At 36.6% G+C, this 15,701-nt stretch overlaps 1 protein-coding gene across 1 annotated transcript in view; it reads left to right on the forward strand.

The window, feature by feature from the left end:
- Nucleotides 1–15,701, forward strand: part of DNAH7 (dynein axonemal heavy chain 7) — a gene marked incomplete at its 5' end in the record, with an annotated part of 243,326 nt that overhangs the window by 28,897 nt on the left and 198,728 nt on the right. Inside the window, 5 exons of the mRNA XM_082630414.1 lie at nt 1,173–1,260; nt 2,292–2,472; nt 4,183–4,258; nt 5,634–5,759; nt 11,146–11,265. Coding sequence (XP_082486540.1) covers nt 1,173–1,260; nt 2,292–2,472; nt 4,183–4,258; nt 5,634–5,759; nt 11,146–11,265 — 591 coding nt within the window. The remainder of the gene's footprint in view (nt 1–1,172; nt 1,261–2,291; nt 2,473–4,182; nt 4,259–5,633; nt 5,760–11,145; nt 11,266–15,701) is intronic.

Consider the following 15,701-nt stretch of genomic DNA (forward strand, 5'->3'; position numbering starts at 1 on the left):
AGAATCTGAACCCAGATATCCTGATTCCTGAAGTACGTTGCTGTCATTAGTACCTTTTTACTATACAAACACCAAAATAATGAGATGATTACGTTTGCAGTTAAAATAACCCTTCTCTTTCCAGCCACAGAATACCCTGAAGATCTTCCACCACTCCTCTCATATGCTTATTCCTCAGTTGATAAATGTTTATTGAGCACCTACCATGTACGGAATTAAACTGAGATATTACCTGAGACATTCCTGAGACATTGCCTTGCCTCTCTTCTCTGGTCCATTTAGTTGAAAAAAATAAGTCTAAAGTTCACAAGATAGTGGATTCCTAGATTTGCAAAAAACTAAGTCAGAAGATCCATTCTGGGTACCTACTTTGGTGTGATATCTCACACAGATATTCAGTAAACCTCCAGTCTCCACTCACTGGACAGTTAGTGGGAAGAAGTATTTTATTACACAGCATCACTAACCTGTGTCCATCCCCGATGAAGTTGGGACCTGGAGCATGATATATTCAATGATAAAGAGGTTAAAGTTATCGCAGAACAACTTATTTTCCTGAAACTGTGAACTTTTCACACATTGGAACCCCAGAGGGAGTCACAAAATGTGGCTCATATCTAATATAGGTTTTGAATTAAATTATACCTAGAAACATTATAGTATTATATGAACAGTTAGCCAATAACAAAAACATAGGAGCATATGAGCTTGTATGTCACTTGTTGCTAACTTCTAATATGTGTTCCTAGAAATCTGAGAAATGGTCTTTTGAAGAATATATCTGTGTCTTTGACAAAACTACATTTAGAGTCTTTTCCATCATATTTATAAATAACCATACGTATTTTAGGAATAATGCAAGAACATTCCTATAAAAGTTCAGAGAAGAGAGATGATTTTGGAGAAATGAGCAAGAATGAATAAAGCCTAACAAAAAGGATGTGGCCTCTGAATTAGATCTTTCAAATCACTTCCAATAAAACTCTCTCTGAATAAAGAGAAGGTATTCTGGGAGGAATACGGTACCAAATAAATATGTTTACTATTTAAAAAATGTTCCACAATGCCTTTTTTTCTTATTTTATAGAGGACAGTATGACAGATAAATCTATTGATTTATGTTCTAACTGCCATTTATATACATTTGAATAGTGTGTTTATCATTTTCTTAGGCAACAAGATGCTGTCTTAGACTCAGCTACTCTGGATGAAAGCACATTGCCAAAACTAACCACTTCTGCAATAGAGAAAGACATCTTGGTAACAAGCTATTTCTTTTGTCAGTAGAACTGAAAGTAAAGGAAGCACTTGAAGGTGCCTTTGAGCCTTTGAGTTTATTCTGTGCTCCTTCCTGTGCAAATACATGGATGTAGGAATAAAGATGAAGTTCCATAAAATTGCTCTATTGGATTAACAGAGGAAATCATTCTTCCCCTCGTTTCCTAAGACCACAGTCAGAGACTCTCAAGTCTCCCTGCTCCCTATGTTAAAGCTAGCCTCAGTCATGTATAGCTTTTACATGTCTTTATTCTATGAGAAATTATTTTAATTACATAATGTACACTTCACAAAGCATATTAACTTACTTTAGAAAAAAGTAATTCTTCAATGATTTCAAATATAGAATTTTTTAAAAGCAAATATCGAAGACTTTAACATTACTAATTTGAAAGTATTTTTTGATGTTTAAACTTTTTTCTGATAAGTGACGTGTAAAAACTTGGGAAAATACATTGACGTTAAATGTCCATTGTTAGAGAAATACTATCATGTCTTAAAATGAATTTTTTGTGCACACATTTAACAATAGCTGTAAAATTATGGCATGAAATATTAACAGGCCAATTGGAAATTTTGTAAATCCTGTTGGATAATATTTCTGAGATTAATGAATAGGGATACTGATTCACTTACAGCTTTTAAGATCTTCTGATTATCAATAACACAAGGACAAAAACTAACATACTAAATTTTCACACATTTATAGAACACTAACTTCTACCTCCACATATATTAGTTCTGTTTAGTACATCATATATCTAGTAATGTAACTTCAAGTTTTAGAGTGTAGTTATGAATTAAGGTAAGAGTTTTAATTTTCATGAAATAAAAGTTTTTAATTTAGGAGAGCTCAAATAATGCCAATATGAATTGCAAAAAATAATTTTTTATGATTTGTAAATACTTTGTTCTACTAAAACTTTAATTTTGCTCAGTGGTTTTATTTTTGATAAATACTTCTTTTATTATAGTATTAAACCCATCTCCATTTCTCATTATCTTTTCTGTAGAGATATTATTATTATATCCACCATGGAATTGATACAGACCACGTAGCCCCAATGGAAGATTCTTGGCTGGAGCATGTATTGAATTTAGTCCCCCAACATCTGAAAGTCCTCACTAACAGCATACATGCATTATCTGATGAAATGAGAGAAGATTATCTTCTTAGTGTAAAAAAATCCATAGGTAAATCAGTATTTCTCTTTCTAATTTGAATGTGTCTTATTAAAGATAAATTTAAAAAAAACTTAAAGTTAACACCTATCCTTGAAACTATTATATTTATTAGGTGGTTTCTTGTATTGTGGTTACATTGCTTAAGATCTCAGGCAAATTTCATTAATAAAATATAGCAAAAAATTTTTAAAACCACCTTTCTATTTGTAGGGATATATCCCCTCAACAAAAGACATAACTGAAACAAATTTTAAAATGTTAATTAATTAATATTACTGATATCATAAACTAGAGTGTGATTAATTACAAAACTACTGCTATGGACCAGGGGTTGGCAATAGCTCATAGGCCCAATCTGGCCCACTGCCTGTTTTTGTGAGTAAAGTTTTATTAAACACAGACACACACATTCATTTGCATATTCTCTGTAGCTGCTTTTGCACCATAAGAGATTGTTGAGTAGTTGTGATAGAGACCTTGTTGCTCACAGAGTTGAAAATACTTGCAGTCTGGCCCTTTACGTGAAAGTTTGCTGACTTGTGGTATAGGCCAATAGACTCTAAGAATGACATTAGCAGAGCCATTTAAAAAGTACTCATTTCCAGACGCATCTGAATTAAAATCTCTGGAGGCAGTCTTTCAAATCTGTGCTTTAAAAAAAGGTTCTCCGATTGGTTGTGATAGTAAGCCTGGTGTAATTGATGCTATGTCAAAGTTGGAGAAATCATACTGCTTTGAAATGGTTGTGGGACCCTTCAGGGAGGAGGGCATTCACTGCATTGAAGACTCCTATTGAGTGTTTTGATAATGTAAAGAGCCATATCCTTGCCCCCAAAGAGTTTATAGTGTAATGAGGGCCATGGACAAATCACTAAATTATAAAGCAAAGTAGCAAGTACAATGAGGAGAGAAATCGAGAACATGGTCCAAGGGAGAAGAGGTCATGCCTGAGTTGTTAGGAAGGACTCTGTGGCACCTGAACTGAGTTGTGAAGGATGAACATATACATCCTAGGGAACACGCATGGCCTAGGAAATGGTGGGAATGATGGCAGACGAGTGAAAGGCTCTTCCGACCTTGCAAGCGGCTCTGATGGCCAAAGAAGAGGGTGCATTTTGGGAAGGGGATAGAACACTAAGGGCCTTACATGCTTTAAGCATTTGAAGGTAAAGGAGAGTCACTGAAGGATTTTAGGCAGAGGGATAAAAACATATTTGCATTTTAGAAAGAGCATCTTCAAAGAAAAGCAATAAAGTTGGAATGAACTGAATTAAAGACGGCAGAGGCAGAAGTAGCTCACTTCACTGATTTCATAACAAGGTAGTTCTATGCTCTTAAGCAGTTTAAAAGAGAATAGCAAAGCAATATGTATCTTTCCTCAGTGAAGGGAAACTACTGCTACTCTGTATTGTTGACCTTCAATTCAACAAGAACGCTTTTGGTGGAAGAGCTAAAAAGGAAAATGTATCAATTATATTAGGAGCAATGACTTTCGAATGAAAGAACAGGAACATTGTTAAGAAAGGGTATATATATTCTCAAAGACACAGACATCATAGATTTTCTCATAAAAATTTTCTTGTGTTTATAAATGCACAAATTGCTCATTATTTACAAAAGACAATGTAAATGATTTTAAAGGAATTAGTTTTGCAATTGCTTGGGAAATACTATAATTACTATAAGGTTGTTGATCAGAACTCTTCAATTTTCTTTTAGTTGATTTTGTTTTAAAAGATCCTAGAGAAAAGGAAGATGACAGAAAGGTAGAAGAACTTCCACCCCATCGTGCTGAGTAAGCAATCAAGTTTCACTAAGAATATTGATATTTTTCAATCATTTCTCTGTATATGGATATATTTATACACTGGTTATATTTTCTCAAATATATGTCCATAATTTGTGTACTTCATATATACAACTGATCATACTATCTATGTTTATGTATTTAAGCCCTAACATGTTATGTTTACAAATTGATGGATAGATGGGTAGGCAAACACACACTGACAGACGGATGCCTACGTGGTTAAAACATAAGTGCTCTGGTGAAAGACCTTGATACAGATCTTTTATCTCCACAGCTCCAAGCACAGGCTTTAGATGTAATAGGGACATGAAAGCTTGATGGCAATTTGAATGCCCCAAAACGCAGTGGGAATGTTGCAGAAAATATGCAAACACAGAATATATTACATGGATTAAAATATAGAACACATATGGGAAAATCCACTTGCTATATATTTTCCCTAAAATAACATTTAGGAATACATCACTTAAATAGTTTGAAGAATAGAACTTATATGATTAAGTAACCACTTCAGTTTTACTTTGTTTCTTTTGTATCATTTAAAAGTGCCCCAAATTGTTTCTCTTAACAACTAAAAAAAGTCAATGTATTTTCTATGGAGAACAGCTTTTCTCCCAGGGATAGACAAAAACTATCCTTTGTAATTGTAAAGGTGATATAACCACAAATGAAAAACTGAATTAACTTTACTATATATTAAAAGAAGACTAAGTGTTTAAAATCAATGAGAATAAAAAAAAATTACTGGCATAAAATGTAAATGTTTAAATATACTCTGAAAGATGAAGATGGCACATCTTTAGTATATAAAAGATGACTAGTCAATTCGGAGGAGTTACAGAATAAATATCTTTAAATAGAATGTTAGTGTTTATGATTTTGTAAGTGACCTTTATACAGTCAAAGGTGAAGTTCGAGAAGATTTCCAGGCTGGAGTATATTCTTAAAATGTTTTAAAAACAATAGGGACATAAAATGTTTAAATGTTTCCTTAAAAAAATCTTTTAAGATATATATAAAACGTAGCTGGCTACTCTTCCTGTTTGATCACTATTAGTTATTTGTGGACTCCATCACATCAAGCATTTAGAGAAAAACAATTGCCTTATGTGATAAAAATTCAAATCTAATTTTATCTGCATTCGTTAAAAATTATAGTAAACCACAAAGAGTATGACTTTTATATACTTTAAAACATAATTACATGTTTTGTTATTACCATGAGGGATAAATCTTATTTTTAATCCAAATTAAACTCAAAAAATTATTACTCAAATAAAATTATTACTCAAAAAGTACTTTGACTTTTATAAGACTTTCTGATTTTTAAAGAAGATGACTATTTTCTCTTTGCTTTCAGAATGGAAATTCTTCCAAAACCTTGGAGGAAATCTTTTTTAGCTGCAAGCAGTTATATTAGGGGTCACTTGAACACAATGAACCCTACAATGTTGGCAGTGCAAGATTTGTGGCACAGTACTTTTAAGTAAGTATTTCTGGCCTTACTGAGGTTTTTTTGTTGTTGTTGTTTGTTTTGTTTAAGAGAGATGAAAGTTATTACATCTTAATTATTTCTTTTACTATTTTAACTATAAATTTTAAAAATAATTACAAATCTAACCTAAGTAAGCATGGTTTTAAATAACATAGAAGTGTATAGGGTAAAAGTGATCATCGCCATTATGTCTTATCCAGTTCTCCCTTCCCCACCCCCACCAGGTTACCATATATACTTTAAGGGGTAATCACAGCTAAGGGGCTGAATCGCCATGCCTCATTTTAAATCCCACAGAACATTAGCTGCTACAGTCATCTATATTGTTTAGAAACCGAGGTAATACTGCCCATGTGATTAGCATGAGGTGAAGTTTCTGGGCGACTGTTGGGGATCCTGCATCTCCTTGTGGGCGTCGTCATGGTGCGAAAGGTGCAGAGCTGGATGTGAAGGCTGGTGGGCGCTATGGAGTTACAGACCTTGGCCCTAGGGCTGAGGACAGTTTACCTCACAGTTGAGAAGCTCCAGCTTCATATTCCCTCCCTTGTGCTGCCCCTTCCAAGGTGCTGAGGGGGCATCCTAGCCATAGGCACACGTGGACATAACCTGTTTCTAAAATATGCAGAAGTAATACAGATGTATATCATTTTTCTTAAAGAAGCCCTCTCAAAACCTGAATAGGTCTCTGTCTCGTGATAGAGGACATGATAGCCTGGCCTCCAAGGTGGTCCCATGAGCCTTTTCTCACCCTCCCATCCAAAGCCCCAGTTTACATGCAATCTGTTCTCCGGGGTCTCCTGGTTCTTAATTGCAGGTATTGTCCTGAGGACAAAATAATGAGCACATTTTCTCGCTTCCTGCAGACCAGCAAAGGGAAAGCTAAGAGCTTTGGGTGCTACAGAAGCACAGCTGTTTTCTCTGTTCTGGAAAGCACCCCTGCACATACACTAGGAGGGCCTCACCGACCAACTTCTCTGAGCTCCTTCCGAAGTTGGAATCTTTAGTGCCCAGGAGCACCTAACCCTAACCCTGCTCCCAGTCGTGCTCCAGGAAGCCAAGCCATCCAGAATCACCCCAGCTCTGCCACCCTCCCATCAGAGGCTCTCCAGTTCCCACCTGTGAGATGAGTGTGGGTTTGTGGTGTCTAAGGCCTCTCCCCTCCCTCACTCCATCCCTCTCTCCCTTCCTTCCTTTTTTAGACAAATTTTAATGTAATTTCTTTACACAGATACATATGTAATTAATATGATTACACAGTGTGATCATATACACTTTCTAAGTGCAGCCCTTTTTTCTTTACTTTGCCTGACTCCCACCAGCCTGGCCTTTCTTTTCCTTATACGTGCCCTTCTTTCTACCAACCCAGCCAAAGACATGATAACCATTAGTGGGGCATCTTCCCATATATTTCTTTGTGCTCATGTAGCCAAATATATATGTATATCCACATACGTGTATATATATACATAGCATAAAACTGGCTTTCGTCAGTGAGACTGTTTACTCCTAGAAAGCACATCCTTTCAACTTTCCATTGTATAATGTAGATTTCTTTGTCTTCTTGAATTTGTCTTATAGGAAGAGGCCATCTCCCTGCCCCATGCTTTTCTCATTTTGTTTCTTTTGGGTATTGAGACTCAAATCTCTCTCCCTGACAAGGCCTATGATCTAATGTTGTCTGCAGTGATGAGATCATACAATACAGTATATCACTTTCACAAAGAATGTTTACATGCAGTAGTACATTTCATTTTCAAAACACCACCATAGTGTTTATTTTATTTTTTTAATATCCATTCATGCATGGAACTGCTAGAACACACTGGGCTGGATGCTGGAGGATGAGCACCATTGCCTAACATTGTTCATAAAGGGCTAGACTTTGTCTGTTGTACAATATCAGGAGGCAAGAGACAAGAAAATGAAAGGAGGAAGGAGAAGAAGAAAAAGTAACAAAGCTGAGATAAGAAAACAGTAACTAGTAGATATGTCCAAAATTAGTGTCCAGGGATGTGGTGGCAGAGGTGTTAGTTGCAGCAGTTGAAGCAAACCTCAGAGCTTCCAGGGTAAAGACAAATGAGAAAGAAGCTTTGCTGTCAGTGGGTGGGAAGAGAGCCCCACCAACTCCTATGTTGCCTTTGCCGGCGTAAGTTGTTTTTACTCTCTGTGTGAATATTAAGAGTGGGATGGACAGACCCAAGTGCTGCCCCCCCCGAGGAGAAGCCAGCATTGAACACACAGGGCATCCTTACTCTGGGTTAACAGTCATTTACCCTGAATCTCAGCAGGTCTTGAAGGTACAGGACATCTCTATGTATGGCTGTGGGTTGGGGGATGGTGATACAAAAAAATCAGCTGAATGACTCTAAAATGCTTGAATAGGACACTTCTATGAATGGGGATGCTCTCTAGATGGAAATGTGCAAATTCATGTCATTCAGTATTTATGCTTACAGAACCCACTTAATGTCAGAGATGGCATTTATAATGCAGTCAAAAACCTACATAGCACACAGGTATTTTTGCTTGAAAAATGGTGTACGTCAGGGACACATGTATATACAGTGTATATATGAGTATAGAAATTATCATAGGATATATATTACACTATAAATAGGAGGATGTCTAAGAAAATAAGAAGATAAAGAACAACTTTTGAAATTCATGATTTGATCAAGGCGAGTCCAAGAAAATACTTCTAGAACACTGGATTCATTTACTGTACAGTACTCAGAGAGGATACAACTTAATCCATCTCAAACATATTAAAAAGATACTTAACTCATAATAAGAAAAATGCAAAGAGATTGAAATAAAAACTACACTGAGATATCATTATATTTCCTATGGAATTGACAAAATTCCAAAACATTGACATCATGCTTTGTTAGTGAAGATTGGAGAAATGGGCACCCTTTTGAAGGGAATCCAGTCATATCTATCAAAATTACAAATTCATTTGCACTTGAATCCAGCAATCTCATTTCTGGGAAATTAGTCTAGAGATACACACGAAAATATAGGAAGTGATCGAGATTCAGGGTTCTTTATTGTGCCATTTGTTAAGAGGATTAGCCTGGAAACAACGAAGTAACCATTGATAGTGGACTGGTTCAATGAGTGATAGTACATTCACACAATGGAATATTATTACACAGCTAAGAAAGATGAATGAGAACAGTATCAACGTGCTAATATGGAATGGTGTCCAGGATGTATTAGTGAGTGAAGAAAGCGAGTGCAGAGCACTGCCTGGAGTGTGCTACTTTGGATGTAATGAAGGAGAACTGGCAAGAGCAGAAGTTGTTTCTAAATTTATGGAGCAAGAGAGCAGTGTAGGTGCTTGGAGTGGGATTTAAGGGGCAACTTGGGCCCCCTGAGAAGTGAGATTAGCTTTGAGAACCAGAGATCAAAATCAGAGACTGACTTGGTGTTGAGTCCAGAGTGTTGGGCCAGGACTGTTGAAGTCTCCCTGCCTGAAATCAGTGATGGATCCAAAGATCAAGGTGGGTTTCAGACTGTGATGAGCATCAAGTGGCAGGTGGGAGGGATCCATGACTGACAGCTGAGTCTCCCAAAATTGACGTCCGCTTCCATGCGGCAGGTAAGGGATAGGAAGAGTTCAGAGGAGAGCCTGAGGTTCACAGTCTGGGTGATTTGGGGCTGTTATTTGGTTGAGTGATCTTTTTCCTGACTCTTCTGTAGCCTTTTACCAGTGGTTAAAAATGTTGTTCTACTGCCAGATGATTGTAGGAATCGTCCTGAAAAAGTAGGACCAGTGTCTGGTGGTATTTTTCCCATCTTCTTAACAATTCAGCCTATTGACCAGACGGGATGTTATCGGCAGAGATTTCATGAGAAAGTTCTGTAAAACTTCTATAAAGGCCTATCAATCTCAAAACATGAAAGATGGGTGGCCTGTGCTTAGAATTGTCTCTAAATCAAACACTGAGGAAGTGCAGGGAAAACTGGTCTGATTGCTCAGTGGCAAAGTGAATTCTAGGTGCTCCTGCCCTAGCAACGGCACTCCTTCAGTGCTGCTTCACACAGCATGCACCTGTACCCTGATTGATAGCTACAGCTTTGAAACATAAAGTCATGTTGAAAATGTTGACCAAGAAGCATAAAGAGAGCAGATTATGTTTAGTATGTGCTGTCATGCTAGATTTTAAAAGTATTTTATTTAAAACATTGCTTTATACTGCTCAGTTGCCCAGAATAACGCATTACCAAAGATTCTCCAGCGATGGTTATACCTACTTTGTGCCTAATGTATCACTGATGTCATGTACTAACCTCATGGTAACCTAAGAGGTGGACTTTTGCTTGTGAAAAGAATATAAATAGATGTGAAACGTGTTTTGTCTACTAACCAGTATTTCACACTGGTGTTTAAGTAAAAATGAAAGGTGATGTTTTTAATAGTGTTTCCTATCTTTCAGATAACATAGAAATCATTTAATCATGTGGAAATTAAATAGCAATTTCTCTAACAGGGAAGAAATCTGTAGTTAAATTGAGGTGACTAATACAATGGTACTAATAGGTAACATTGTTCTTTCACTTTAATCTGCCAGAGAAACTTCTTAACTGACGAAAGCGTGTATATAACAAAGATCATAGTGTTGTAGTCAGAATTGAAAACTCTTGGCTGGAGTAAGCACCGTGTTTTCTGAAAAATCAAAACCAGACAGGTTCAAAAGATTTTTATACACTGGGTCTTAATTAGGTGCGAGAACTCCCTCACTTCATGGCTGTCCAATATCCAGGGTTGCTCTCTTTTCAGAAAGGGTGGAATTTTTGTATTAGAAGGAGTGGACCCTGTAAGTTTTGAGCCCTGCCTCTTTTCCTGTTTTAACTGTTCCAGTTTGAAAGCAAAAATCAGTCTAACCTAACCATCAAATTTCAGTTATTACGCCCTTCTTCTACTGCACAGCACAGTTTCAGAATATCAGATTGTTTCTGCAGAATTTAATTATATTAATTATTTTTTTAATTAAAATATGTTCTTAAATATTTTTGTGGAACACAAATTTTAGTGATAAAACCTAGGAATATCATTTTTTGAGAGGGGATCAATTAGCAAAATGTTAAAAAAAAAAAACAAAAAACCCTCGGGCTTCCCTGGTGGCGCAGTGGTTGAAGGTCTGCCTGCCGATGCAGGGGACGCGGGTTCGTGCCCCGGTCCGGGAAGATCCCACATGCCGCGAAGCGTCTGGGCCCGTGAGCCATGGCCACTGAGCCTGCGCGTCCGGAGCCTGTGCTCCACAACGAGAGAAGCCACAACAGTGAGAGGCCCGCGTACCGCACAAAAAACAAAAACAAAAAACAAAAAACCCCTCATACTTAAATCACTGTTCATTTTCATCTCTTGCAGAAAGTTACGTTTAGTTGATGTAGAAGAATTTCACAATTGCCAGGATGCATTAGAGCTGTCGACTTTTCAGAGCATTGTCATGAAACACATGGAATCTGCCAAAGAGACTCTACTTAAAATGTAAAGTTTTGAAGTTTCATGTATGAAAACATAAATTTAAAAATGTGATTGGTGGGCTACTGCAGTTTAACTGCTTTTAGAAAATCTCATTTTAAAAAGTTTGTAATCATTTCCGTTTGAGAGTTAAATATGATATCTTTAACTGCCTTGCTCTGTGATGTCTATCCAGATGTTCTACACAGCATAGATTGTACAGAAACTAAAATGATTATAATTGATACTTTTTCTCAATGTCTGGTTTCTGCCCTCTGCTCTGAGAGTAGGGGTGGATAGCGTGGGGGGAATGATCATCAACTAATCGTTCACCAGAGATTTATTTGAATCTACTGTTAATACATGCAAGGTAATGTGCCTCTTACATTTTGGTTTTGGATGGAGGATGCAGAAGAGTTTAAAGAATGCTTAGGTGGGGAAAATATATTCTTTAAAGGAGTTTATAGTCATATTGGGAAGTTAGATTTAATTAAACATCATCTTGGATTGGCCCTTCAAATTGGGATAACCACATGTGATAATTATCGATACTGGTGCCAGATAATACGTTCTGAAACAATACGGTAAAATTGTCTTTGTCATGGACCATTAAGTTATTATGAATGGGACATTAATATTAGATCAAATCTAAGATAACAGAGGACATGAAACTCCAGCATGGCTTCATGATTTCCAAAAGGTACTTAGAAGTGTATCTTGACAGTTTAAGACTGAATCTTCCCTTTATATTTTTTCTTCTCTAATACGTTAGTGTCAAATTCTTTGTTTGACATTACTTGAAAGAACTTTAGACTTCTATTTAGTATTAGTATTTAGTTCACATTAAAAAAATAGAGGAGAGGTGCAGAATGAAAGTGCATAATTAATTGCAGAGGAGAATATGACCCCATAAGGACAGAATAAGAGTAAATTATCTTGATCTATAACTTCAGGGTTCTGCCCCAGGAATACATTCCCACTGCAAATTTTAGTAGACTGGGTGTGTCAAAGTACAGAGTAGAGGATAAACCTTTATTGAATGATTTTGCTGAGAGATGTAGATTGATTAACCGTATCTCTTGATGCCTCCTGATTGATTCTAAGGGAGGAACCCTCTGACCATACTTTACATAGTGAGCCAGAATGTGTTTATCATGGCTAAAAGGCAGAACATCAGCTCACCGAAGTGGAGAAACAATTAGTAAATGATTAATTATGACATCTATGCCAAACCCAAATGTCTTCTCTTAGTCCTTATCCTCCACTTCCACTCAGCAATTGCTGTGATTTAATCACCACCGCCTTCTGTAAGTCTCTGTTCTGTGTCCCTGTGCCCATTTCTTTTTTGATCTCCTTTTCTGGCTCTACTTAATCTTACTATCTTTTCTAAGAGTAGGAGCTCTCCAGGTGTTTGCTTTTGTTTTTCTTCTCTATATTCTCGACAGTTTCGTGATTTCGTCTGTCTTAGCTGTCTCAAGATGTCATGTTTTCTGAGCTCTGTGCCCTTCTTATAAATTTTCTACTGTATATCTCCAGTTGAATGCCACGTCAGCACCTGATTCTCAGCATTTCCATAACAGTACTCATTCTTTCTTCCAAGCCTGCCATTCTTCCTCCTCTGGACCATTCCTAGGCCAAGTTGAAAACTTTTTGACTTTTTCTGTCTCTTTGCTCATCATGTACATCCTCACCATTCCCAGCCTGCCCCCAGCCATATTCAGTGTATTGCTAACTGTTGTTTTCTTGTTGAGATATATTTCACTTATCATAAAATTCAGCACTTTAATGTGTATAATTCAATGGTTTATAATATATTCACAAGATTATGCAATGGTCATCACTAATTCCATCACCGTCAAATGAAGCCCTGTATCTGTTAGCAGTCACTCCCATTCCACCCTGACAAGCCCCTAGCAACCACTAATGTACTTCCTGTCCCTGTAGATTTCCCTACTCTGGACAGTTCATCTAAGTGGAATGATACCATATTTATGTCTGACTTCGTGCACTAAGCATAAGGTTTTCAAGGTTCATCAGTGTTATAGCCTGTACCAATACTTTATTTCTTCTCATGGCCAGATAATAATCCATTGCAGAATATATTAATACCACATTTTGCTTATCTATTCATCAGTGTGGGTTGTTTCTACTTTTTGGCTATTATGGATAATGCTTCCATGAGCATTTGTTTTGCGTAAACATTTGTTTTCAGTTCTCTTCGTTGTATACCTAGGAGTGGAATTGCTGGGTTATATGATAACTATATTTAACTTTTTGAGGAGCTGCCATGATGTTTTCCAAAGGGTTTGGAAGATTTTACATGCCTAACAGCAGTGTATTCCTACCATTCAATTTCTCTACATCCTTGCCAGTATTTGTCATTGTCCTTCTTTTTAATTATAGCCATCCTAGTGGATGTGAAGTGCTATCTCATTGTGATTTTGATTTGCATTTCCCCAATGACTAATGATGTTGAGATTTTTTTTCACATGTCTATTGTCCATTTATTTATCTTTTTGGATAAATATCCAAATCATTGCTCATTTTGTATTCAGTTATGTCTTTTTATTTTTGAGTTGTAAGAGTTCTTTATACAGTCATCCCTTAGTATCCATGGGGGATTGATTCCAAGAAACACCCCCTCCCCCGCAGCAGATACCAAAATCCACAGATGCTCAAGTCCCTTATATAATATGGCATAGTATTTGCATATAACCTACACATATCCTCCAAATTTTCTCAGATTACTTATAATACCTAATACAATATAAATGCTATGTAAGTAGTTGTAAATACAGTATAAATGCTATGTAAATAGTTGCTGGCACATGGAGAATTCAAGTTTTGCTTTCTGGGACTTTCAGGAATTTTTTCCTGATATTTTCAATCTGTAGTTGGTTGAGTCCACGGATGTGGAACCCATGGATACAGAGGGCTGACTATATATTCTGAGTACTTTAGTAGACCCTCATCAGTTATGATTTTCAAATATTTCTCCTATTATGAGGTTTGTCCTTTCACTTTCTTGATAATGTTATTTGAAGCACAGATTTGTTTGTTTGTTTGTTTTTGTGGTACGCGGGCCTCTCACTGTTGTGGCCTCTCCACTTGCGGAGCACAGGCTCTAGACACACAGGCTCAGCGGCCATGGCTCACAGGCCCAGCCACTCCACGGCATGTGGGATCCTCCCAGACTGGGGCATGAACCCACGTCCCCTGCATCGGCAGGCAAACTCTCAACCACTGCGCCATCAGGGAAGCCCAAGCACAAATATTTTTAATTTTGATGAAGTCTAACTATTTTTTGTATATTGATTTTATATACTGCTACTAAACTTGTTTATTGGCTCAAATAGTTTGTGTGTACATATGTATTCTATGTAAGATTGTGTCATCTGTAAACAGAACTTGTTCTAATTCTTCATTTCCTACCTGCATGTGTTTTGTTTTTTTTTTTCTTTTCCTTGCCTAATCGCTCTGGTTAGAACCTCCAATGCAATGTTGAATGGAAGTGGCAAGAGTGGACATCCTTATTTTCTCCCGGATGTCAGGGGAAAGGCTTTCAGTCTTCCTCTGACATTAAGTTAGCTGTGTTGGTGCCCTTTATCAGGTTGAGGAATTTCCCTTTACTTTTTAGTTTCTTAATTGTTTTTATTATGAAATAATGTAGAGTTGCCAAATGCTTTTCCTGTGTCTATTGAGATGATAGTTTTTTCTGTTACTCTGCTAATATGGTATATTACCATTGGTTTAATATATTGAGGCAACCTTGCATTCCACTTGGTCATGGAGTATAATCCTTTTTATATGCTGCTAAATTCAGTTTGTATTTTGTTGAGGATTTTTGTGTCTATATTTATCAAGGGTATTGATCTGTAGTTTTCTTCTTCTTGTGATATCTTTGTCTTGTTTTAGTATTATGATAATACTGTCCTCATGGAATTAGTTAGGAAGTATTCCTTTCTCTTTTTCTTTTTGGAAGGCTTTGTGAAGGATTGGTGTTAATTCTTCTTTAAACATTTGGTGTAGAACTCACCAGTGAAGCCACCTATTCCTGGATCCTGGCCTTTTAATTTTCTTAGAATTTTTTTTGATAATTAATGTATTTACTTGTAATAAGTCTATTCATGTTTTCTGTTTCTTCTTGAGTCAGTTTTGATAGGTTGTGTCTTTCTAGGAATTTGCTAGGTTATCTAATTTGTTGGCATAGAGTTGTTTATTATGTTCCCTTTATTTCTATAAGGTCAATATTAATGTCTCCTTTTTTTCATTTCTAATTTTAACAATTTGAGTCTTCACTCTTTTTTTCTTGGTCAGTCTAGCTATAGGTTTGTCAATTTTGCTGATCTTATCAAAGAACCAGCTTTTGGCTTTGCTGATTTTCTCTTTTTCTATTCTTTATTTTGTTTGTTTCCACTCAGATCTCTATTTCTTCCTTCTCCTTGTTTTGAATTTAGTATTCT

This window comes from Mesoplodon mirus (assembly GCF_964341445.2).
Source record: "Mesoplodon mirus genome assembly, chromosome: 8".
Taxonomy (NCBI): Eukaryota; Metazoa; Chordata; class Mammalia; order Artiodactyla; family Ziphiidae; genus Mesoplodon; species Mesoplodon mirus.